Source organism: Falco biarmicus, chromosome 4, assembly GCF_023638135.1.
Source record: "Falco biarmicus isolate bFalBia1 chromosome 4, bFalBia1.pri, whole genome shotgun sequence".
Taxonomy (NCBI): Eukaryota; Metazoa; Chordata; class Aves; order Falconiformes; family Falconidae; genus Falco; species Falco biarmicus.
The window spans coordinates 94,706,152-94,732,117 of record NC_079291.1 but is presented as its reverse complement, the minus strand read 5'-3'; the positions used below and the strand labels follow the sequence as shown (position 1 = coordinate 94,732,117).

Sequence of the window (25,966 nt, the reverse complement as noted above, 5' to 3'; positions counted from 1 at the left end):
GTTCGGTCACCGCCATGCTCGCACCCTCTTAGCCAGCATCCCCGCAAAGCCCTGACCAGTGCAAGCACCCCTCCCCGCCACGGACATGGACCCTCAGCACCTCCTGCACATCCCACGGGCCAAGGTTGCCACACCTGACACATGACCGTGATGACGATTTTAATTACCCGCAAGATGCAAAAAAATTAAATGCCGAACAAAGATAACCCCTGCTGCAGCCTCCACCAGAGCTACACACACGCTACACTGCGTGGTCGGGATCAGCCCACGTTCCTCACTCGGCACAGACCCGTGGGTGACAGCGATGAGATGCCAGCTTGTAGTGGCCGGTTATTGACCTTCACTGCCTGTGGCAGCCTTCCTCTTCTCACAGCATCACCACACCCATGCAAGGAAAGCTATAGCTCCCAGGTTCCATCACATCTGCCCATACAGGGTCTCCAGAGAGCCCCAACTCAAACACCAAAGTTAACGATGGATGTATTGATGTATTGCCCTTGCGTCACGGCAAGGGAGAGTGTCTGCCTTCTTTCAATGCTTCCATCATATTACAAAACTCACCCGCTTTCCATCCTTCTTGCACAATAATTCAAACAATTACTACCCTGTACTCACTTTTAAAGCTTGTTTTGCCAAGCTGTTAAAAGCCACAGGTCAGACTGCAGACAGAGAAATCAAAGCCACCAGCTTTAACCAACAAGCTGAGGCCTGCCTCAGCTCAAAGGTTTTCAAAGCTGCAAAGAAAAGTCAATTGATTCAATTTTTAACGGCCAACTGTAGAATAAAGTTTGGAAAAGAAGTAACCTGCAAAACTCAAATATTTTTCTTTAAAAGCAATTGTCCTTATGGTAATTTTTTTTTTTTTTAACAGAAGAACAACTCCACCAGTTTCTAGTATTTTTTTACTGTATTCTGAGTGTCAGTGGTCTACATTTTCGACGACACCAGACGCATATGCACATGCACACACATTGCAGTGAACTACATGAGAGAATTAGGCAGTGAAAGGTGCACAATATATTGCAAGAACGGGTTAACACGTCACGTAAGTGAAAATCAAGACTTCGCAGCAGAACAGGAATCGAATTAACTGCTAAAATGTAACAGTTTAGCACAATGTTTTTACCAAAAAAACGCAAACCAGCATTTTGCTACAAAAGATTGACTGCAAATTGTTTTCTAACACCAAGCTCCTTTTTGCTTAAAGAAAAAATGAAGAACAGTAGTCTGATACTGTAGCATCTGAATAATCCTACACTAAAACCTAAAATCTGCCTGGATTAATACTTTCCAGACATTTCCTTTTACAAACAGGAAAAGGGGAAAACCAAAAATCATAACCTGCAGGAGCTGTTGCTTTAGTGTCCCCCTGGGTGAGCTGACCCTGCATTGGAAAGGAGATTCCCGTTGACCAGCCCAGGCAACGCTGGAAGGGCTCTGGTGCCACCTACTGCGCTCTGCTGAAACGGGCAGCGAGTGCTGCTCGCCTTACCGGGCCACCGGTGGCCACTCGAGCCCCAGCCGCAGCCCCCGGGAGCACCGGGAGGAGCAGCAGGCGCTCGGCCGAGCCAGGATGCCCGGCGCTGCGCTGGGTGCGAGCCCTGCGGGGGAGCTGCGAGGCCCCGGGACGCTCCCAGGCCCCCGACACAGCTCCGCCGCCCAACGCCGGCCAGGCAACGCGGGCTGCAAGTTCCGAACTGCTAATATTCAGCAAGCAATCAACAAACCCGATTCTAAGTGACAGGGTAGCTAAGCTCTAGCCAATCGACGTCTCACTCTCCACTCAAAAGCTGTATACGTTTCGTGTACTATATTTTTTCAAATACCTTTCTAGGGGCAAAAACCAGACCTGATTTTTTAAAAAAAATCCCAGTCAAAAACCAATGCTGCTTTAGAAGTTACACACTTTCGAAGTAAATTCAAGTATTTTTATGCTCAGTACTAGCGTCATCTTTCTTTTTTGCTACCTCTCCTTCTTTTTGATGTGCCATGGAAAAATAGGAAGGGGAAGGAAAGCCAAAAAAACATAAATGAAAGTAAGATATACAGTCTGCTTTTTATTTGGGGGGTTTATTCTGTTATCCAAAAGACAACAGTAATAACAGAAATAAAGTTATATTAAATATACATTTATATATTAGCCTATTCATTATATATTTCTATATACAAACGTTATTTTATATTTCATTTATCCATATTATATATTACAAATGTATTTCACTTTTCTGAGAGAGGACATCAGCCTATAAAAAAATACATTTGAGAACATGCTGTCAGATCCATCAAACTTGCCAAAAATCCGCATCAAGCTCCCCTGCCCTTCCCAGTTTGTCTCTCTAGCACAGCTTCCAAGTTGCCACCCGGTTTTTCAGCCCCGAGAGCCCCCCCGGCCGGGGATGCCGCTCCCCTCCTTGCCCAGCTCAGGTCGGGGGGAATTCACATCCTTCCACTTCTCTCTCCTGCACCACCTTGCAGTTTATGACAGTAACATTTTCACTACCCTCACTTTTGGCTCTGTCCCCATAGCGTTTCCGCACACTTCACTTGACTCATCATCACAGAGGTCTTCGGAGCCTCAGGCTTGGGAATGACTCTGCCCGTTTCACCCATCTGCAACCTTTACACTTACCCTTTCCTCCTTATCCCTCTCATTCCCCCCGCGCATCTCCCTCCCCACCTCCACCAAATGCTTTTATCAGCTGCACTATTTGAGATACTCCTACCATAAACTGCTCAATGCCACCAACACAGAGTTACTAAAACTTCAGTCCTGAGCTCACAGAGATTGGCTTGGTCATTTTCTTCCAGCTCTAGTTTTTTCTAGGTTAACCCAACTACAACCAAGACCCATTTACCTGCTTCGAGGTACTGCTGCACCAGATGAGCGGCTCACGTAGCCATCCCTTACACCACTGCAAGAACAAGCCTGTGGCAAACAGTTTAACCCCGTGGGCTTTTGCTAAGGCAGCTGACCTTGGCTGAAAGGAGTTCGAGAGCCCTCACACAAGCCGACGGACAGAGTCCGTAGGTGGGAGGAGCAGCTCCCGTTCATATTAGGTCCGTAGCTTCAGTAGCTGCAGGCTTTGCACCCTCACACCCACACTGTGAGGGGAGACACCAAAATGCAAGAAGGATGATCAGAATCCATGAATGAATAATGAAGATCCAGACTACTTTAGCCATTTCAGGGCCAGAGCCAGAAGAGTATTTAAAAGCAGTGCTTTTACTTCAGATAGAAAGCCCAATCCATGAGGAATGTGTGCTCAGGTGTGGAAGTAAGAGCTCAACTTCAAGGCAAACACTGCAAATTGAAACAATTATTCAATGTTGAAATCAAAGAAAATTATCCACTCACATTTCACACTTCTGAACAGATAAAAAGCTCTCAAGGAGAACATTTCCTTCAGTTTCTCTCCTGCTTAAATAAAAAAAAAAAAGATTAAGAGACATTCTAAACCCTGAATTATCTCATTAACGGTACAACTGGTAAGAGTAACAGCAAAAATTAAGCAATTCCATTATTATTTAATTGCTTTCAAAAATGTATTGCCTTAATATTTATAATTGTCCTCTTAAGATTAATACTCCTGGTTTCCACCACCATTACAAACCATTTCTCACACTTACCCAACTTCCACGGAAGTTCACAAAGAAAAAAATTGGAAATACAACTTTGAAGACTTCTGAAGTAAAAAGGAAAGACACCATGTACATCCATAAATTATTTATTTCAAATCCTGCTCTCAGTTTACATTGTACATGAAACACAGACAATCCTGTAAGCATTCAGGATTGGCAACGTCCATTACGTCCAAAAACTAAATTCATCACACTGACACCAACATGCCAGTTAAACACAAGTAAACCGGAGAGACCCATTAAAAAAAACAAACCCAAAACTAAAAACAAAAACAAAAACCCACACAGAAGTAGCAAGGAACAGTATTGCTGTAGCCTGCTAGGACAATATAATCCAGAGCAATACTCTGCCTAAAGAACAAGTAGCCCAAAAGTCTCACCGATTCCCTCAAATTCCCATCTCCGAGCAGAAAGAGATGGCCCAGATCCTCTCTTTAAGAAAGTCAGGAGCCAAATCTTTGCTGTTGTCCAAACTCTCTCTCAGGATTTATTGGCAAAATCCCATTAATCCAACTGAACCTCCTTCTGCTGCCAAGATGATTTTGCAACTGTTTGTAAAGCTAATCAACCAAAACAGTGTCTTCATGCCAGTTACATTAAGCCATAAATACTGAAGAACGTGTTGGCTATCAACTGTTGACACGGCACTCAAATGTGCTGAAACTGGTGAATGTTGGAAGGATATTTTGCCCTTGGATTAAGTCCCCACAGCCTCTCCTCCACACATTCAGGCGTATGTTCGACCACTTGTTTTAATGAGTCCTAACACAGCTTGAAAGAGAAGCTCCTCATTAGGTCCTTCTGTACAGATTCAAGCACATGCCTGCATTTGCACACATCCTCTGCAGCGCACAAAATTAAACATACACAAATGTTTTCACAAACCAGCCTTAAAATGCCTGGCAACAAAGCCATCAGTGCAAGATTGTCTCTGAATGATTCCCAGATAAGTAAATTAGAGTATCAGTTTGGACCTCAGAACTTCAGGTTGTCGTGGCAGGAAAAAGCGAAGACGCATGATGCTATGCAGTTAATAGAGTAAATCAATTTGCCTCTAAAACCTGGCAAACTATGACCAAAAATTTAACACTTTATTAAAAACATTATCAAATATCTGAGCACAGTTCATAGTTAAATGTCTTCTTTATTTTGAGCTGGTTTCATTCAAACTCAGACATTGTATTGACTTAAGTTTTACAGGTTTTTTTTTCTTAAAAAATCCTGCAAGGTAAAAAAAACCCGACACACACACAGACACAAAAACAGGAAACTATTTCTGGAGGGTTTTTTCCCCCCTTTGTCAAGAAGTGCAATTTTGCTTGTATGGTTCTTTAAACAGTTTTATCCATCAGTAAACCAATCCACTACACCAGGAATTGCACCAGATACATTAAGGTATCAGCTCTATCTAGCTTTTCCTATACACTGCTTAAGGTTATGAGAGATCTGTATGAAAATTATCCTTACAGTAACTCATCTTCACCAGTATAGGCAGGTCAGTAAACGTACCTACACTCTGTGAAATTGCCTATGACTGCTGGAGAACGGAAGTCAATAATATCTACAATTATACCAGTGAAATGTTTACATTTACTGTAACTGTCCAGCTTTTGCATACAAATGTATGTTCTGCTTCAAGCCACTGAGACTGTATGATTATACTGAAAGCCTATCATGGGAATACATTCTGAAAAAAATCCATAATTTAACACAGAACTCTGTTTTTTTATCTCACTGAACTTGACTCTTCCACACATCCTCCTGCACCACTTAAGACAACAGAACTGCTCCCTTCCCCCCCCTCCCCACTAGCACCAACATGTCAGCTCCAGGAGGAATTTCATAAAGAACTCACCTTTGGCTTAGTATTTCCTTCACTGAAAACCGTGAATTATGCTACCGGCTTTGGAAGGATTTTCAAAAGTTTTCTAGATTGACTCTTCAATATTTTGAGAAAACAAGAATATTAACAGATTAGGCTTTTAATAACTCCAAGAAAAGGGTTTCTCACAACTCTATTTCCTTTCAGCTGCAGCTGAAAGACACCCTGTACATCTTATCATTTGCCACAAAAATCTGGAAGTCTGTTCCCTTTAGCGTCCTCAAAAAGACTCGTTTTATTCCAATTTGCTCACGTTTTCCATTGCAGAGTGCTGATTTATGTGGAAAAGTAGGAAACACCCAGATTACATGAGTTTTTTAGTATTCACTAGTATTTACCTGCCTTGAGATAGAAGAATGACCTAACCTACTGAGAAGACTTGTTATATATTAGAATTTAAAATGACACGGAGAAGAGTCAAAGTTTGTATTTAAATGCAAAAACGTTAAGACACTGCTCTCTAACTTGAAAACTTTCAAAACTTGAAATACAAGTTTGCAGTGTCTGTTGAATCAAACAACAAAAGTTAAAGCTTGTTTAACCACTTTGTTCTTACAACCACTATTTTACAAAGGAAAATCTTCAAACAGAAACAACACAGGGACAAGCACAGCAATGACACGGGTGGTGGCGGAAAGGAACTAACAAGCCACCCTGGAACCACTGCATCATGTTGCAGTGACATACTGGGCAGTGTCTTACAATAGGAAGGTAATTCCTATTCAGACTTTTACTGACAGGTACAGGACTATCGTACAAAAGCATCTAGCTTCTTAAAAAGAGGAACTGAGGAGCTCTGATACACCCATTTCATTCCCAGAAAGACTATACCGAGAAATGAGGCTGTAACACTGTCCATCCTCCAGCATTTCCTCACATAACAATAGGCATAAATTATTACAAGATTAGTATCTACCCCAGAAAAATCTTACGTGAAATGCATGGACATATCTTTGCATGAAGACAAGTATTTCAGAATTTGTAATGCAAAAAATACAGCGCAAAACCCAAAGAGAGTTCTGAAAAATAGCTTTTACATATCAAAAACTCCCGGAATTAAAGAGGGATTATAAAGATAAGGTATGGTGCTAAGAAGTGATTTGACAAATTAATAATGGGTTATTTCCCTCGTAGAGGTTTACACATCTCACACCAGCATTTTGCTTTATGTTGTTACAATATTTTTATGGAGCATTATTTAAAAATAATATTTCAGTCAGAAGTCTAATTCAGAATTCATCATGTTTTACCCTAAATGGCCACTTGGAATGCTGTGAAACATGATTTGCAGCCAGAAGCACCAAGTACATAAATTCTTCCACATCAAAGGAGTAGTTTGTAAATTTTGGATGTTCTCCAAGTGTTGGGTGGTGTCCCTAGAAGAATGAAATAAGGCCTTTTAGACAGAAAAGAATTTCAAACCATCTTCCATTCAAAAAGCAAGAAAAAAAATGAGCATCTGCCATTTTAATTCATTATATCTGATCCACCGATCTGCTCTGAGGCAAAAGAGTTAGAAAAGTAACCACGTAACAGCAGGGCTATAGATGGCTTGGATTAATGGCCAATTAATTTCATTTCTCGTCTTCCCTCAGCCATTAACATCAAATGATTTCTTAATCACAACAGGGAAGTTAATTTGGTCTGAAGAATGAAAATCATATTTCAAATATCAGAACATAGATAGGTAAAGCAAACTAACTGTTAAATGCTTCAAGTTAGAGCACCCCACCTTTCCAGCAGTGGCCATTTTTACCTGATCCTGAGGGAATACTTTATTCCTTTTTCGCCAAGTGATGTAGTGAATGCCTCTCAGCCTTGCCAAATCCAGATAACAACGTTCATCTTCACAATTGTACCTAGGGTCAGGCACAAAAATCATATTTACCTACAGAGATTATACTGAAGTTTACCAGTGAAGCAGGAAAAACCTGCAAGCCAAAACATTTGCTGTCCAGTCCTAAGGCACTGAAACCATGGACAAATTCTGCTCCAATGAAAACAAGGGCAACTATCTGTTCTTAACACGCGCCCTGGGAGGCAGTTTGAGGCACATCTGCACATCAGACATAACCCTGTCCAGCTGCAGCAGCTCTTGGACATGTAAGAAAACCCCAGGTTTCTGAACTTATTTGGAGACTGGACAAAACACTTTCAAGCCAAGATTCTGCTGCAAGGCACCAGCTCCCTAGCCTTCCCACAGCAGGGGCTTTAAGCAGAATTTCCCAGGATGGAGAATTCAGCGCTCTCCTGACAAGCATTCTGCATTTTTGTTTAGTTCTATAGGAGTGTCTGTTAACAACCATACTTGGTGTTTAAAAGGAAGCTGCTACAGAAATTCAGGTAAAACAGAATGACACATAGCTGAGCTTGGCCAGCAAGCTGGTGCTCATGTCCTAGGCGCAGAAAGGAGTACAAAAACCTTCAGGGGGATCTTAAACACCCTGGGCACACACTTTATCTAATCAATTCCCTTGGATTGCCAAAATACTGTTAGATCTCACTCACCAGGCAGAATCTGACCAGTGAGGCTTTCTTGGTTTTTTTGCTATTTTCCCCAAGCAATTGTTGCCGAGGCTGCATTTTATTTGTACCACAGCATCTTAAGAAATCACAGGCTAAACTTGTATGATGTAGCGACACTGTACTTTATAAAGAAAGCTTCCTCATTTTTGATTCCCAGAAAAGAAGGCTACCAAAAATGAGGTCTAGATGAGGATGCAAGACAAACGTTCATAGTCAAACACTAGCAAGGGCGAGTGCTTCATTAACCCGTAAGAACAGATGTGAGCAGTTGTGAGTATAATAGAGGGAAAAGAGAAACAGACTTACAGTTCAAAAACAACAGCCCAGTCTGGTAGAAAGAGCAGATGGGTAAGTCCAGCTCCATGCATCCCAATGAATATATCAGAATTGTGGGTGATTCTCAATTGCTCTGAAAATTCAAGTTCCCTACAGACAACACAACAAAATGGTGATCTGGCATGCCTATCCATCTCAGCAAGAATCAGCTACATGTAGAAAAGCACAAAATTAACTTAAGGGAACACTGAAAGGGAGAATTGATTTTTTCAGGGAACAATACTAAGAATCACAAATGCTGCAGCCAACAATAACTCAGCATGGAATTAAAAGAAATGCACACAGGTTTCAAAACTTCACAAGAGTCTGATCCAAAAAATTCATTTTTTTTTCCCCAGTTAAATTTTTGGGTGTTTTTGGTTTGGGTTTTTTTGGGGTTGGTTTTGTTGTTTTGTTTTTGTTGTTTTTTTTTTGGGGGGGGGGGAGTAACTTGCCTTTAAAAAAAAAACAAAAACAAAAAACCACAAATCCCCTTTAAAAAAAATCATCATTAAAAAAAAAAAAAAACAACCCAACCACCAACATAAAAGACCTAAACTGTTCTACTGTTCTTTACATAATGTAGAAGTATACAATTCCTGCCTAAAGATGGAGATATCCAACCTGAACTTATGCATAGAGCATCAAGCAGAAATAAGGAGAGCAGACTTTTTTCAGCTCCTGGAACTGTCACTCTCTCCTATCCTCTGACTGTAAGCTCCAAATAAAAGTATTCTCTTTAAATTATCAGGTGTTCCCCGAGCACAAAAGGGAAGAATGGACTAAAAACACTTAAATGTAAGAGAAGACAGACAACTGGAAAGGGAAATTACAGCAGGTTTCATTTGCGTATGAACAGTTCATACATTGAAAAAGAAGAGAAAAACGTCCTCTCAGACTATTTGGAACAGAGCAGAAAGAAACTGGCTTAAACTGCAGTAAGAAAGTTTAAAGTGCTTGAACTGCTACAAGGGCAGACACCAGGGAAACCCTTCTGCCTATGACGACAGCAACGCTGCAGGATAGCTTTGGAAATCTGTAATGCTGGATGGTACTGCAAACAGTTGACAAGCACAGGAATTGTGCAAGTACCACTTGGTCAAGCTTTCAGTATCCACTCACTTTTCTGTTATTAGACTGCTCAAGTGCTTTCACCAACAAGGGAATCTGAAGCAACTCTTAACTTCCTCATGCTGTCTCTGCTTTGGTCAAAACACTGATCTCTTGCTGCTGCTTCAGTTTCTCACTCTTCCTGCATGATCCATGGCAGTAACACTGAGTAGATGGGAGCTGTTACCATTTGGCACAGGCGTACACCACTTGGAAACTTCTTTTCTTCAAGCTGTGTCTTACTGGCACAGTGCTTAGTACATCTGGGCACCACAAATTGACTTCCAGTGGAGTCTTCGGGGGCCACCAGAGCAGCAAATAAGCTATTATTCACTATTAAACTAAGGGTCATATAAAATAAGACACTAGCATCATACAAGAGAAATCCCTGTTGACCCACAGTTAGTGCAGAGCGTTAGCAAAACCAAAAGGGTGATGGAAACACAGCTGGTTTTGGGAGAGAGGACAAAACAAAAAGAAAAGTGATTTCAAAACTTGTTCATCATACATTAGCTTTAACCTGAGCCTACTAACTCTAGAGATTCATTCCTAAGTAATGCATCATAGGATGGGAGTGCTTAACTAGCTCACCACCACTCCCTCAGTAACAACCTTCCTTTCTTAACAGTTCTTGGATTTTGCAAAGGTTACACATCAAGGCATACACAGCGTTGCCCGCAAACGGCTTTCACCAGCAACAGGCAGCGTAAGATCACACTAGTTTCTTCTATCAACTTACGTACTTGTATTTGTAGTCTACCACTCTGACCTCCAATGTCGATACTGTTTTCAAAGCATTCACAAGCTAAGGAGAAATATAAAAAGACAATGACTTGGTGTCCTCCTTCCATTAATTCCTCCCTTGCTCTCCTGACCACTTTACACACTCCTCCTCCCCACCAGGAATTACGACGAGTAGACAGAACATGCTGTCGCTGCCACACAAAGGAGCAGTTCCCCTCCTTTTGTGCCTTCCCACATGAGATACATATGTCATTCCTGGCAGAGCACCCCTAGAGAGGAGATTCGCCTTCACTCTCAGAGGCTACTGTTGACCTTTAAATGTGCCAGGACCCAATCCTAAACCACTTAAACTAGTAGTTTTGCCAGGAATAGAGAAAAAAATGTGGTTGGATTTCCAAAAGATATTCCAATACCTAAAAAAGCAAATTGGTAGCAAGAAGGATTTTCAAGAATTCCTTAGAAGGTCAGACTCCTACTCACATGAGAAGGGGAACCGGGTTAGAGCCTAGGCTTCTCACCTAAATGGGCTTTTTGTAAGTCTCCAATCCATAAGCCAACAGTAGAGGGAGAAGCTATGTATTTTCTTTTACAAAAGAGCAGTAAAGATAAGGTTAACTTTTCCCTTTCTGCCATATACTCATTATCAGAAAACACACTACATGTAGCGGTGTGTAGGCATGCACTGTGGACAGCCTAGCAGATAAGGCACAAATCTAGCCACCTGCACACTCTCTATTCTGCCACTGAGCTATTGCACCAAAGCAGCCCCAGTTTCTCCCTACATAAGGTGGGGATGATAACACCAATTCCTTTTTGTCAGGCACTATGAGCTATGAATGAAGACAGGTTTGAAAACACTAGATATTATTGTTTTACCACAAGAGAAGCTACACTGCAAGTCCACCAAGTTGCACAATTTGAAAATGTGACTGAATATGAAAATTCATGAAGTTTTGAAGACACATACTCAGACACAATAGCTTATGCATTTTAATCTGCAAGCGTAACAGGTTTTTGTTAGAGGCTTCAGTGCTAGGGATACTATAAATAAAATAGATCATCTGAAAGCAAAAAACCCTAATTTTATCAGAAGCTCTGCAGTGCCTGTTAAGAGGAAATACTTTTAGTATTACATCTGTAGTCTTCTGCTGGATATTTAAAAAGGGCAGCAAGGTTCAGTGCCTGGTGGACAGAAACGAAAACTGGGTAGAAGACATATTAGAAGAAATTAATATTAGCATTAAACATATTTGTCCAAGATTTGCCAGCAGATAGATGTCTTGGCTGTAGCTGGAAAAAGCAAAGAATCAATTCCACAAGCAAAATTTAACTTCTGATAAATTTGTTCTGAAAACAGAAAGGGCCACACCTCATTCTGGTTTAATATTTTCCGGTAATCTGTACTGCGTGCAAGTATTGTGACTCGAATTTTCCCATCCTGAAAAGAAAAAAGCACCAGTGTATTAGCTATGAGGCAGATCTCACAAAAAAAACCCCAAACACTTCCATATTTACTTTGGCAATTATCTGAGCAACTAAATATATTCCTTCTCCATGTAATAGATGATGTAACCACCTTAAAATTCACATCATATTTCCCAAGAGATTAAGTGTCAAAAACTTTGTGAAGGTCTGACTATTAACAAAGAATAAAACATTTTCTGAAAGATTTATGTTGTTCAGTACAAAAAAAAAGCCTTTGTATTACACATTATTTGGCAGGTTTTGAATGTAGGAAGGCAGCTTTCAGGATGCCTTGTGCACAAGATCCTTGGAAAAAAAATATTTTACTTCTATAACAGTTCCTCCTTTTACCTCTTTAAATTAATTGTACTCACAGGGGTAAGTGTTCCAAGTGAAATAAAGAGATTTAACTGCATGACTCCCATTAGTGTCAGCAGGAGAAGCGTAACTAAATGCCTGTGCAGTGCTTTGGATGTGTGCCCCTCAGCGATAATATGTAGGCTACTCTCTAGCAAATACTTCAAGAAGCCCAGAACTGCCTTATCCATCAATGCAGCCTCTGCAACAATTTGCAAAAACTACCAGTGTGTACAAGAGAGAAGCCCAGGGCCAGACAGACAGTACTGGGCAAGGGTCAGAAGGACCAGGCTCAACCATTTCCTTCTCTGATCTGGGCTCAACGGTACCCAAGAGGGCTGATAAAGAACAAGCCCACTGCATTGCTCTGTGGGATCCCCTCTGCTGGGCCCAAGGACAGCACCTTGTCAGCCTGCTCCAGAAGGGACCACGTGCCATGTACCTTGCTTAACTAGGAAGGACACAAAGGCCTGGAGCACAGAGAATGGAGACAGGGAAGAGATCCTAGGCTTGGAAGGAGGATGCTCTAAAGTCTGTCCTATGGAAATAAGACATGAGGGTATCTTTCACAAACATACACAAATGTTTGCTGAAGACCTTTTATAGAACAGGCTGACTTACTGGAAAAACAATCCCAAGCAACACAGGCAAGGACAAAAAGCGCATGATATGCTCTTATTCCCCACTGGGTCCAGCTTGCTAATGCTGTTTCTCTAATAAGAGCCATCAGTTCAGTATTACAATTTTGTTTAGTTATCATACCTTGGGTCCTTCTTGTGTGATATTTAACCTGTGTAACACATGCTGAGAAAATGCTCTAAATAGCCCCGTACCACGACAGCCAGATATCTGAAATTAGAAAAAAAAAGCAGCTGTTAATACAAAGTTATTTTGCTCAGAAAACCTCTCTTTGTGATCAGTCTTTTGCCATTCTTGTGGAAAAAAAGCCTAGTATCATGCATTGTGCTAAGCATGTCGCTATTCACTGTGACACAAGTGGCACTTTCATTTAGAAAGAAATATATCTCTCTCTAAAGTGTTACAGCCTGAATGCATGAGCTAATACCCTCGGGAAAGTCTGTCAGTGTACGAGCTCTTGTGCTCTGCAAAAATATCGGTAAGTTCACAGTGCCCACCCATTAAAGAGGGATAATATGCATCTCATGAGCTGTGACATAGGAGATTGCACATAATCAGTTACTATCAACACCTAAAGTAACTTCAAAATCCTGATCTTTATGGAAGATCATTTCATTCGGGATTGCACAGACCTTCAACGCAGTACATTTCATGATAACTCAGCTAGATACTTGAAAGATTCATTACCTCAGGTTTTATACTGTCACACATGTATGTAGTTAACACAGTGGATGGAAAAAAAGGACTCACCAATGGTGTGTTATAAAACAAGCCATATCGCATTCGAGGCAGTAATGAGAAGACTGCTTCTTTAAAGCATACCTGTAAAGAAAGATCACAAGAAGTTACACTGTGCTGCTACCTTCCACTGACAGCTGACACATCCCCTGCTCATTCAGTGGGATCTGCTTATAATGAGCTAGCAATTACACGCTCTTGCCAAGAGCATCCTCAGTTCCTTGACTGTGCAAATGAACAGAACAAAGACAATCCTGATCCCAAAAAAGCTCTCACTTAGGATGCTACAGCACAAGTGTAGGAAGAGGTAAAAAAAACAAAAACAAAACCAGAACAAACATGAACTAAATAAGAGGAAAATCAGTTAGAGAGTAGAGAGTTTAAGACAGACTTTAAAGGGATTTAAGAAACTAAAATGAGCTCTAAATGAAAGGTTACATTTATGGGTTGGAGTAAAAATTCTTTTAATAACAAGCAGCAGGTATACTAACAGTTGCAGGGGAAGATGAGCACCTCAGTAGGAATCAGAAGATTTAGAAAGACAATATAATTTGAAAACCCTTAACTTCAGTAATGGGTCCTGCAGAAGTGAAACCAATACATAAATACCACCACTCAGAAGACAAAAAGAGTTAGGTCAATCTATATAAACCATAGACATGCCACAGAATTTGGTTACAGCTCTGTCTCGTTTGTAAGGCAGAAAATTCTTATTACGCAAATTAAACATGCTTTCCTCTGAAACACCCATACCCACAAGCAGCTTGAGAAGCTGTCATACTCACTACCTAGTAACTATGAATTAAAAACAAAATATAAAATTTCATACCCTTTTGGAGTCAAAGGTTTTCAAGTGTATTATTTCATAGTCAGTAAATGCCTTCCACGTCTCACTGAACAGGTCACCGTAGCCATAAGAGCTCTAGGAGGAAAGGAAAAAAAACACAAGGGCATAATGATTACATAAACGCATACAAAAACTCTTTTCATGCTTTACAAGTGCTGTATACAAGTTTTAATACACAATTTTTATGTGCATCACCACCACAGGACCTAAGACAGCCTCGCACAGAACACAGACATTACAGAACACCTAACCCTGCGTTTACAATGACAGTCAACTCAAAGTACCTGTCAGGTAGTTAATTTTCAAAAACACAGTTCTATAAATTAGCAATCTAGACAAGTTCTTCAGCAGTAGATTAGAATTTCTGAATTAGGAGAAAAGACTACCTTCTACTTCTGCCAGAGACAACAGAACACAAGTTAAATTTGAAGTAACAGAAACACAGGGATGGCAGAAGGCATGAACCTCTACTCCCAAGACTAAAAAAGCCACCTGGGAATTCAAGCGCAGCAGTAATGTTTGAAGTAAAAAGCCACAACAAGCCTGTTTCACATTTGCCTCTGTTTTGGGATAGTCACTGGCATATTGTACATGTATCACAAACTGAAGGCAATAATCCAATTTGATGGAAGAAACAGCCAGGAAACTATGTTTTGCATTACTCCGACAAGCTACCAAAAAGTTTCTCTACAAGGCAGCATAAAACTTGCCCCTTCGCAACAAAACTCCGTGGAATGCTTGAAGAACCATGTACTCCCTACAACACTGGCCTAGCAGCGGGGGCTCTTGCCTTCAAATTTGTAACATTTCCTACACAGAGGGCAAAGAGCTCTTGCTCTCTGAATGTAATTAAACATGACCTCAGTAGCCCTGGTGCCGATTCTCAATTAAAGCTTCCTTTCAACTCTGGAGCTGTTTCAGGCTGCTTGGAAAGTTATGTGGAAACATTCTCAACAAGAAATTTGGGAATAAGACTACAAACGAACACAGAAACCAGCAGATATCTAGTGAAGTGTAAAAGAAGCTAAAGGGCACCAGATTTCCTTCAATTGAAGAGGCACTTCCTTCCCTGTCCTTTGCCGTTAAGTTTTCAGGAATTTTACAATCCATTCTACTTTCTGGCCATCTGTATTACGAGAACTGCACTTCCAGGTCAGAAGCAGAGAATTGATCTTCAAAGCTGAAAGTACTATTTTGTAACCCTATCTGCTTTCCTTGAAAGCGCTTTATAAACATTGCTCTCCTCCATTTGCAGAGACAGTCTGCAAATTAACACCCAGTGGATTCCCTGCTCATCTTCTGCTTTGCTTAACCTACATCTAAGGGCATTACTGTTTAATAAGAGCAGTGCACTGATTCTACAGTACCTAGAAAGTATGGCCAAATTAATTACATCAAGGAAGAGGGATGAGCTCACGTCCATCTTTCAATCAGCACAGAGCTCATCAGCAGTTAGTTGGTGCCATCACCTGGTTGTACATGGTCATGAACTCAAGCTGTCCGAGCAGTTCAGGTTCATTTAGAACGACCGTACTGTGACAGTACTTACTTTGAATGGTACATTTGAACGAATTATTTGATTCAACAATGCGATAGAAGACAAAGAGTTGCTTTTCAAAGTAATTTCCAATGCTGTCTGACAACTGATCTTTACAGGAAACCATCAGAGCTGGATTAACAGGTCCCTGTATAGCATCTAGAGAGCTTGCTTATCTGGCAGGTGCATTTATTTTAGCTTTCAAAGTGTAAAAGAACTAAAAAAAAAAAAAAAAAAAAAAGTCTTTTCTAGCCAAAGAGGCTTCTCATTAAATAGCAAGCAGAGGATATTTGCAGTTCTCTATTGAACATTAGTTGTCCTAGAAAACTCAGAATTGTATGAGAACAAGATAGGAGTGGGACAACGTCATAGTCAAGAACTGTGTTATTTCTGGACTTGATTATATGTTATCTGGCATACTACAAATTGCTTAGGTTTTCATTATTTAGTTTAAGGCTCTCCTACACAACTTAAACACTGGCCAGTAAAACTAATTATTACACTTAAACAGAGTCATGGTTTCAACTCAGCAGTACAGCAGAAAGAGCTCAACTTAAAAAGATGTTTTGCACGTGTCACAGCATTCTAAGAGGTGATTGAGAGAAGGAACTGCAAGAAGGCTATTTAAAGGAATTAAGTATTAGACCCACTTTTGACAGATACATTTAAGGATTTCATGTAGTTTTCTTTATTACAGGCTGCACATTGCTGATTTAGAAACATGCAAGGCTGCATGTCCTTTTAAATACAGAAGAAACAGTTTTGAGTAAATCTCCTTTCATATTCTCAGAGAAAAAAAAGACTACAGAAAACAGCATAACATGTTGAAATACTAAATACTAGAAATACAGATCATGCTTTTTTTGATATCACACCAAAAAAAGACATAATTATGTACTAACAAAGATGAGCTATGGGAGTAGAATTCAAACAGCACATGGTTTGTTGTAGAAAACCTGTTCCCTAACTATTGCTCGCACGTCTGTATTAACAGGATCCAAAAACTTACCAGTTCCACACGGCTAAGCCCACAAGAAAGCTAAGGATTGGCTACTAAACACTTCAGAGTCTCTACAAAGAAGAAACACAACTAATTATAAATATGTTAAAAGCAGACTTACAGTGTCCCACATGACTATGTTGACATCAGTACTGAAGGAATTATTGATGTGCTGTGTAATATAAAGATTGACGAAATCACAGAAGTGATGGTACATATTAACACCTGAGAAAGAAAGAATAGTTAGCAAAACACCAAATTACTCTCCGCACTTTTTATTGGTTCGTGCATTTTTTCCTTAGTAGTATCCTGCTTTTATATTAGTTTTCCCCTGCTTCTGACTGAATGCTTCTTATACACCCTAAAAAAAGCAAACCTTTATAGGGAAGGAATCAAGGTAAGAAATCTGAAGTAAAACATGTTTTTAAAAAGTTCAAAGAAATTAGAAGAGCAGCCAAAAAGACAGTGTAAGAAAAAAAATAAAAATAAGCTTCACATGCTATTTCTCTTTACAGTCTGCAGCTGCTTCCTGACGCATATGAAAGCAACTACCACTTTAACAATAGCTAGACATACAGGAAACGCTAAAAACAGGCCTTGGGCACTGATCTTAGTTCTGCTTTATTTGGGTTAAGGGAAGCTCTGTCTGCAGGACTGCAAGACAGAACTTGTACTTGCACATGAGCCAAAGCCCAAGCAATTCCGCAGGTTTTTTCTCAGAGTGTTCTTGTTCATTCTTGGTTCCTTAAGCTAATACCTTAAGACCACGGTGCATAAAAAATTTCCATGAAACAAAGGAAGGAACGTAGCCCAGTTTTCTTGCTAGTGAGGACCAGATTCAAATTTTGAACCATGTGCACACAGCCCCTGTTTCAAAGCTTCTGACCAAAAAGAGCTGTCACGACAGGAACGAGCTGCCAGGCTTCCTGTACTGCTAAAACAGCAATCTTCCCACACCTCCCCTAAAACAAAGGAGCCGCACAAAAATCACCTCCTGAGCCACTAGACCACCCTGCTCAAAGGTACAAGTTGACAGCACAGCAACTCTCCCACAATAACTGTTCAGGGGCCTGCAACAACTCTGCTTAAAATACAAGCTACTAGCCTGCAGGGGAAGAGGGGTAATCCAGTTTACAGTTGCAGTGTCACAGGGTCAGAATGCTGCAGACAACTATCCAGTTTAAACCACAGCTTCCCGTGCAGCAGCTTGTTTGTATGTCTACATCCTGAACACCCTCCTTCATTAACATTTGTCTGCAAAATATGCTGCATGAACAAAAAGGCTGATGAACTTCAAAAAGGGCCAGATACCACTGGCTGATTTCTAAAGATGCTTGGTGCTGCCCCTCTTTGAATACCACTTCTTCAATACACAATGAGCCCTCAACTACTGAGCACTTACTACAAGACACCCATACCTTGTGTTTCACGGTATGAAACCGGACATCTAGAAACACAGCCAAAATCAAACACACTGTACAGAAGTGTCTTTGGCACAAAGTCAAAGACTGGAAAAACACAGTCAAGAGAATGAATGTGCACGACAAGTGGCAGGAAATTTTTCTGATTTTTTTTTTTAATCATCTGTGGGAAAATGTAAGAGTTTTAAATTTAAGTTTCCAAGTTCATCAATGGAACTATAGGGAAAAAAGGAATTAAAAAGTCACACCCTTTTTTTAAAAAAATCATTATTTCTACAGGTGAACTTGACAATCACAAAGGCATAACGCAGATGGGCAAGTTGGATACAGGCTTTTTTTACTGCAGTACTGCAGGATGAAAAAAACTAAGGATAACAATTACCTGCATCTAATTTCATGAAGTATGTTGGCTTTTCAACAACAACATCACACTTCTCTTCTTCTAGGGGCTTGAAGTCTAATGCAGTAAATGTCTGGAGTTCTGCAAACCTATAAAGATTCAATCATACAAAACATGGTTTGTCATTATCACACTTTAGATGTATGAATTACATTTGTTTAAACTTAGTAAGTGTTCACTCAGTCCATTTGATTTAACAGCACTGCTGAAAGCTGGCAGAGTCTTGGCAATGATTTGAAATTGTAATGGAAGATTCTTCAGGTTATGAGCTTCAAGAGGTTAAACACCACCTTTGATCTCAGGAGCAAACAGCATCTTTGATCTACAAATCAAGGCAGAGGAGATGTAACAAAGAGCCTTAGAGCCTAGATCTGTGGGTCTATCCAACTTGATCTGCATTGCCAAAGACACTTCAGCAATATCTCCGTTGCTTTGGTCAGAATAATGAATGTAGATGCAGTATTTATTACTCCTGATCTAAACAAGGATGAGCAGTTGAGATGACAATAGCAGGTAAAGAAGAAAAGTCTTTTTCTCCTCTGCAGGTATTCTTAACTGAAATTGACCATCAATGCAAAATGAGGGGGGGGGGGGCCAGAAATGAAGACATGAGGAAAGCACAAAACTTAATTTTTAATATGGACCTTAATGGCTCCAAATCCTTCAAGTTTCATCAATTAATGGCAATGCAGCTTTGAAGTGCCAACATGTAACCTGTGACACTTAACCAGCTACCATAAACCACCCTCTGCACTGCCTACTCAGCCTGTAGACTGTCACCCATTCCACGTTCCAAACACAGGCTCCCTGGGAACACCACGTGAGTGTATCCAGTTCAGGTGCTGCACTGGCCCCAGCATCACCAAGGACTGTGTGAACTAGCAGACAAGTGCAAACTCCAAGGCATTTCACAACAAAACAACTGTCTCCTCCTACAGGCAGACTAGGTGTAGAACCAACATCTTGTCCACAAAACATCTAAGTGTTAGAACTTCACAAGACATCTCAGATCTTTTGCTGCTCTAAATTAGGCAGGACAATTACTACAGACAGCATAGTTCAGAACATTCTGCATAGACATAATTACCTGAAGTATCTACTATGAACTCTCAAATTGACCTCAGCAAGGAGCAACTATCTCCTCAGCATGAAATCCCCTACACAAAGCTGCTAATGCCAAAGAAAAAAATAAAAAACAATCGGTAAGTGAACTTGGAAGCAGCCTTGACAAGTGATTCTTACCAAGACTGCAGCGGGCTCTTGCGCTGACCTTCAGCCAAAAATCCTTGAACGTCGAGGGTGCAATGACCTCCAATTTCCCCCTTCTGGAAAAAGTCTTCTTTGAACCTAATGCAAATTAGTAAAAGTCTATCAGCTTTTGTGCAACTGTGCTACAAATGCTTTGCAATTTCAATTACATACTTGAGCTAGTGCTGGTTAGTCTCAATGCAGCAATGTACTTTGTACATATTTAAAACCTAAGTATTTTCTTTAGTATAAATCAAACATTTCCCACAATTCCCAAATACAGCGGTGTCCTTGGAGTTCTACACATCAATTTAGAAAACAGCAGTAATCCACACAGAATGTTATTAGGAATCATTTTCACACACCCAAATGAGTAATTTGGTTAGATTTTGCTACACAATTATACTTACAGGAGCATCATTAGTTGGTGGTTGGGGTTTTTTTGTTTGGTTGGTTCTAACAACAATTCTCACCAAAATCCACCTCAGATTCCACAACCCAGTTAGTAATACAATAATTTTATATGACAGGCGAAGCATGAAGTGCAAGAACAGGTTTCATGAAATCAAATTGCCAACTAAAAGCACTGTCTAAATTAGCTCTTAGGACAGACTGAAAAGATGACAAAACCCATTCTGAAGGGTGTCAGCATCACAGTCATGAACCAGCTCTTATCAGGCCATGTGCCCAAGACACTAACTTGAAAGAGAAGGCAGAATGAAAAACGAGTGATGCCAGCATCAGTGGTACAAGTTTTTTTACCCAGTTTTCCACTATGTAGCATTTTAATTTGGGGTATGGAAGATCCCGGATCAGATCTCTCTTCAGTCTCACTGTATCTAAAAATGCAATTCCTGGTTCTGATATGAAGGCACCTAGAATAGGAAAGGTCTTCTCCGTGCCTCATACAAAACCAATTCTGCTTTGCACATCATCTGATCAAGGAAGGATGTGACTGAAGGCACAGAAAGGATGAGACTGATGACACAGAAAAGTCTTCCTCTCTTTCATCAGAAGGGAGGATTTCAATCACCCATCATCATTTCATAAAACCAAGAGCTTCTGTTTTTAAATAACCTGTACTGCTGACAGCAGCGGCAGAGAGTAATCAAGAGGTGTAGATCTCAACAGGACTTCAGCAACATGTCTCTGGTCAACAGTAAAGCCCATGGCAACAAGCACACCAGCTTTGTAAAACAAACTCTGAAGTCCTTTTCCCCGCTATCCTTTGGTTTTACTATAACACAAGCAAATCAGAGACCTGTCATGGTTTCTCTTTACAGTTCGTAAATCAATGTACAAGTTTGTTGCTCTGCAATGCTGGAGATACTGAGAACAGGTCAGAGATGAATCTCCCTGTTAAGAAAAGAACAAATAAGACTTCATCAATAAGAAAAATCACATTTAAAAACAAGTGAAAAGTATTGTATTTATCAGAAATACCTACTCTTGCTGCAGGCTTACAATGGGTTTTCATTTCATTGAGCCTCTCTTGAATGTAACCGAAGTCAGCTTGTTTCCAGAATATCTGTTGGGCTGTCTCAATGTCACTTGCCCTGATGTATGCAGGAGAGAGGGGAAAAAAATATCAAGGTCCGTTGCTCAATTCTAGTAAAAACTTTTAACGGATAACATTTTTCCCACTGAAAGTGGAACAGAAGAGCCAGACAGTTTTTTATTGACATTTAAGATGAAAAACAGGAAGCAACTTATCAGCTACATGTTAAGTGAAAACATCAATGAAAAATTAAAGCTATTCTACTGTAAAAGGGTATTATTTTTAAAAAACTTTTTTTTCTTCTGTTTTTAAAGCTAAGAAAGGAAATCCAGTTATTTTAGGAATCTGAATTCAAGGCTAAATCAGAATAATGAAAACATTATGGCAGGAAGGATTTCAAACTGTGTTTTCTTCCTTAAAAAGTTAAATTTTTAAAATCATGTTGGAAGATGTATGTTATGTATAAATACACACATATATCTCCATCACATACATATAAATATATGCACATATAACCACAAAGAATCATCCTTTAAACTCTAGATATCACAATAATGTTAAATTCACAGCTAATACGAAAGTGAGCAGTATACTTTTTTTTTAACATACTTTAATCTATACAATGAAACTTACCATCCAGTTTCAACATAATCACACACTGGGTAACTGAACCTGTAATCTGATTTGCAAGATTTCTCATAACCCCAGCAGGATTTTAGCTTCTTCAAGTATTTCTGTAACACAGAATAACTGAATCAAGTTATGCAACAGCAAAATGGGAGACAAGTTAGTTGTGAGCTCATAAACTACCTCTTGCTAATCTTGCACAAAAGGCTTTTGGTCTGATCTGTTTTCAAATAAGAGTTTCAGAAACAACACCCAGATTCTTCATGCACAACAGAGGCTTCAAAGAGGACACACATGCGCAGCAACATTATCTTTGTCTTTAACACATCTGATCCAGGCCGAGTGTACCACTGCTCCCACGCAGACTTTAGAAGCACTGGCTTCTGCAGTGTTGCAGAAAGCCAGAGAAGGGGAGCATAGCTCCCACCCCCAGCTCTACAAAGCAGCTCCAGCCGAAGACCATAGAATTGCTCCCCAGCCACATGCAGCACGGATCCTGCGGTTCACTGTCCCTGCTTCGGGTGAGTGAATTAAGTGCAACCACAGGATAAGATTAAATCAGTTTTTCATTGATTTGCCTATACTCTTGACACTTCAACAAAAGTACTACAGCATGCTAAAAATCACAGGCCTAGAAATTACTAACTGCACTTCGTTCAAACACCTTTCATGTGTGCAAGTCATTCAGATTAAGATCATCATTTCAAGTCTGTAACAACTAGAAGAGAGGGGATAAAAATCTTGCAAAACAGTATGTTAAAAATCCAGTCCTGTGACGACATCAGATCCAGGAAGAGGCCTGTACAACTGCTTCAAAAGCAACAATTCCAATTCCCAGTGGAACTGACTAATTGGTAAAGAGACCAATTCATCACCACCTTTAACTGCTATGACTCCAAGAACAAACCACCCCAACATCACATTTGAAGAAACGAACCGAAAAAAAAAGCAAACTTACTTTATATGGGCAATGAGAGTCCTGCTTACAGATGCCAGCAATATGCTGATTATTGTGTAGAAAATACGGAATATGCTCATCTGGTAAATTGATAGCTTTGTAGCTGTATAATGGCTCTTCTCGAATGCTTTTGAGTTCAGTAACGTTTGCAGCTTGGGAATTAGCCAGAATTTCTCCCAGTAGCAATCCAAATACAAGCAACATGAACATGGCAACCTATGAGCTCTGGATTTATAAAAAAAAAAAAAAAAAAAAAAAAAAAAAGACACAACGTATTTGCAGCATAGCGCATTTCAAGCATACAAGACATCATTCAGCCAAAGTGAGTCACGTACTCAAAGAATATGTACTTTTATTTCTGGGGTGGTTTCTTTTTCCCATGAAAAGTAAACTTTCACTAAAAGACTAGACTGTACAGCCTCAAGATTATCTTTGAATCATTAGTCATTGACGGTTATTATGAACCACCAACTCACAGTCAAACTAAAATGGGTGTGTTTACTTTAGCTAAATCCCAAGAGATCCTGAGAGTTCAGATGTGGAAACTAAGTATAGAGCATATAACATGCAGTCAGCAGGAAGAAAATGTAGAAGTGTTGGGGGGGAGGGGTGAGAAGCAGAGGAATTTTAGTTTAAAAGTAAGTATAATACATTCTCCACTTTGGGAGAAACTAATCATTAGCTATGCGGTCACAGATAAATGGTCAAACTCCAGTTGGTTTCAAGGCTTCTTGTTTTTAGTAGTTAACACCATGATAAGGAAACTTTGAATACTGAGTTATATACTTAATTATGGGCCCCCACACACCTACATACTCTAAAGCAGACTGGATACCTTTCTGATAACACAGCCCCCCTCGCCAGGCACCCCTGCTTTGAACCATTAAACTTCGTGAGAAAAAAAAAAAAAAAAAAAAAAAGGGATGGCCTGTATCTAAAAGACCTTTTTTGGCATTATAATTTGCCAGAATTTGCATGCTTGCTTGCAAACCGAAGCCCTTAGCAATATTCCTACGACACAAGTCGTTTTACCTGTTTGGTTTGAGGAGAACTGCTTCAGATTTCCCAAGTGCAGAAACCTGGGGGGGGGGGGGGGGGGGGGGGGGGGAAGGAAAGCGGAGTTAAACACATCCTGCCGAGGGCGGCTCCTCGCAGCAGCCCTGCTTCCCGAGAACCGCCCGGCGAGGGGAGCAGCCTCCCTCCGGCTGCCCGGGAGCGCCTCGGCCCCGCCGAGATGCGGGGATCCCCGCACGGAAGCGCTCCCCGTTCCCAGTAGCACAACCCGCGGGGACGGGGGGATCCCACCGTAGGGACGGGGGGGGTCCCGGGGGGACCGCACCGCGGGGTCTAGGGGAACTCGGGCGTATCCCACCGCCCCGCAGCCCAGCTCAAACCCACGGCAGCGCTGCGGCGGCCGGCTCCCCATCCGGCGCTGTCCCCTCGGGAAGGCGCCCGGCACCCAGCCCGCTCCGGACTGGACCCGGCCGCCGGGACCCGGCGCCAGGCCCGCAGCGCCCCCCGCCCGACCCCCCGCCCTGAAGCCGCGGCGGGCGCCTCACCTCAGCTCAGAGCCGCCGGCCCCGGGGAGCCCCGCGGCCCATGGGACCGGCCGCTTCTCCCGTTACGCGCTCGCCGACGGCCTTAATCCTCATGCCGCCGCGGCGGCTGGCGGCTGTGCGGGGCGGGGGCAGCGCGCACGGCCCGGCCCCACCAGGCTCCGCGGGGGAAAGGCGGCCGCCGGGGGAGGGCTGCGCCCCTCCTTCACACCCGCGGGGAGCGGAGCGGGGCGGGCGGCACCGCCACACCCCGTCCCGGCCCCCGCCGCGGGGAGCGACCGCGGCCTGAGGGCTGCCGCGCCGGGGCCCGCCCCACCTGGAGGCGGTGGGAGCGCCGAGCCGCCGGGGAAGGAGGGAGGAGCCCGGCCGGGCCAGGCCGGCGGCGCCGCTCGCCGGAAACCGGGCGGAGGGCGCGGGCCGGCCTCCGCTTCTCAGCGCCTCGGCCCGGCAGCCATCAGCTGGAGCCGGGGGGGGGCCGCCAGCCTCGCCGCGGCCGGGCCGTGCGGCACCTGTCCGGGCGCGGCCCGCAGGCCCGGGGGGGGCACTGGGGCAGCGGGGCGCCTTCTTCCCGCTGCCGGAAACAAAGCGCTGCCGCCGCACCGGGAGCGGTCCGGGGCGCGGAGGGAAACGGCCTTTTCCTGCCGCCGCTCAGCAGGAGCCCCCCGCCTGAGGCGGCCCCGCGGAGCCCGGCTGTCATACGGCGAGCGACAGCCCCGCCGCCGTCAGAAGCGATCCTCGCCCAGGGTGGCACGGCCGCCTGTGCCCGGTCCCCGCTCTGCCGCCCGGGCACGGCGCCCTCCCACCGCAGGTGCCGGGGGGGGGGCGGACAGCTCTGCCGGCGCCCCCCGCCTCGCCTGCCCCGGCAAAACGAATTCATCCCAGTTCCGCGTTATCTGTAATCCCACTGCTGCAGCGCATCCACCGGGAGCCAGCTCCCGCGCCTCGGTGCCCACCACGGCGCAGGACTTCAGCTGGCACCCGTAGCTCTAAATTCAAACTACAGCTGATGTACTTAAACTTCAGCAATATTTCCCTTTCATACCAAGTGGTTCGCACGCACCCACCCACCACAAAACTATTTTTAAGTATTTTCTCAAAGAGAACCAGAGCATGCTCTTAGCACAAAATTTTATTTCACCCTGACCCAGGCTTTTTACAGTTTATACACATTTTACAGCTAAAACCCAAGGGTTCCAGTTCCACCCTGCAACAACCCATTCCCTTTCATATTCAGGATCATTATAGCCCTTAAAACAGATACGTAAATTTCAACAGACGTGTAGCAAGACAAGAAGAATTGACAGAACTAACCTTAACTAAATGGACACCCAGGATCCTGCACTGGTGAAGGATGCAAGGGGGGGAGCGAGCGCCAGCTCAAACAGCCCCTCATCCCAACCCACCCACGGAGACCCTCGTCACCTCCCACAGACTAGGAAATGAGCCCCCTCTGTGCAGTA

General features: G+C 42.4%; 1 protein-coding gene across 1 annotated transcript; it reads right to left on the bottom strand.

Moving 5' to 3' along the window:
• Positions 1-3,709: 3,709 nt before the first annotated feature.
• EOGT (EGF domain specific O-linked N-acetylglucosamine transferase) lies at positions 3,710-24,790 on the bottom strand. The gene is made up of 17 exons (XM_056336579.1): positions 24,510-24,790; positions 23,983-24,029; positions 22,951-23,175; positions 21,999-22,099; positions 21,315-21,423; positions 21,129-21,223; positions 19,862-19,966; positions 18,602-18,708; positions 16,920-17,023; positions 14,244-14,336; positions 13,427-13,498; positions 12,800-12,886; positions 11,586-11,654; positions 10,216-10,277; positions 8,354-8,473; positions 7,278-7,380; positions 3,710-6,897 (listed from the first exon to the last, which is right to left on the bottom strand). Exons 3-17 carry the CDS (start codon positions 23,158-23,160, stop codon positions 6,751-6,753), a joined length of 1,584 nt encoding a protein of 527 aa, XP_056192554.1. The 5' UTR covers positions 23,161-23,175; positions 23,983-24,029; positions 24,510-24,790; the 3' UTR covers positions 3,710-6,750.
• Between the last annotated feature and the right edge of the window lie 1,176 nt (positions 24,791-25,966).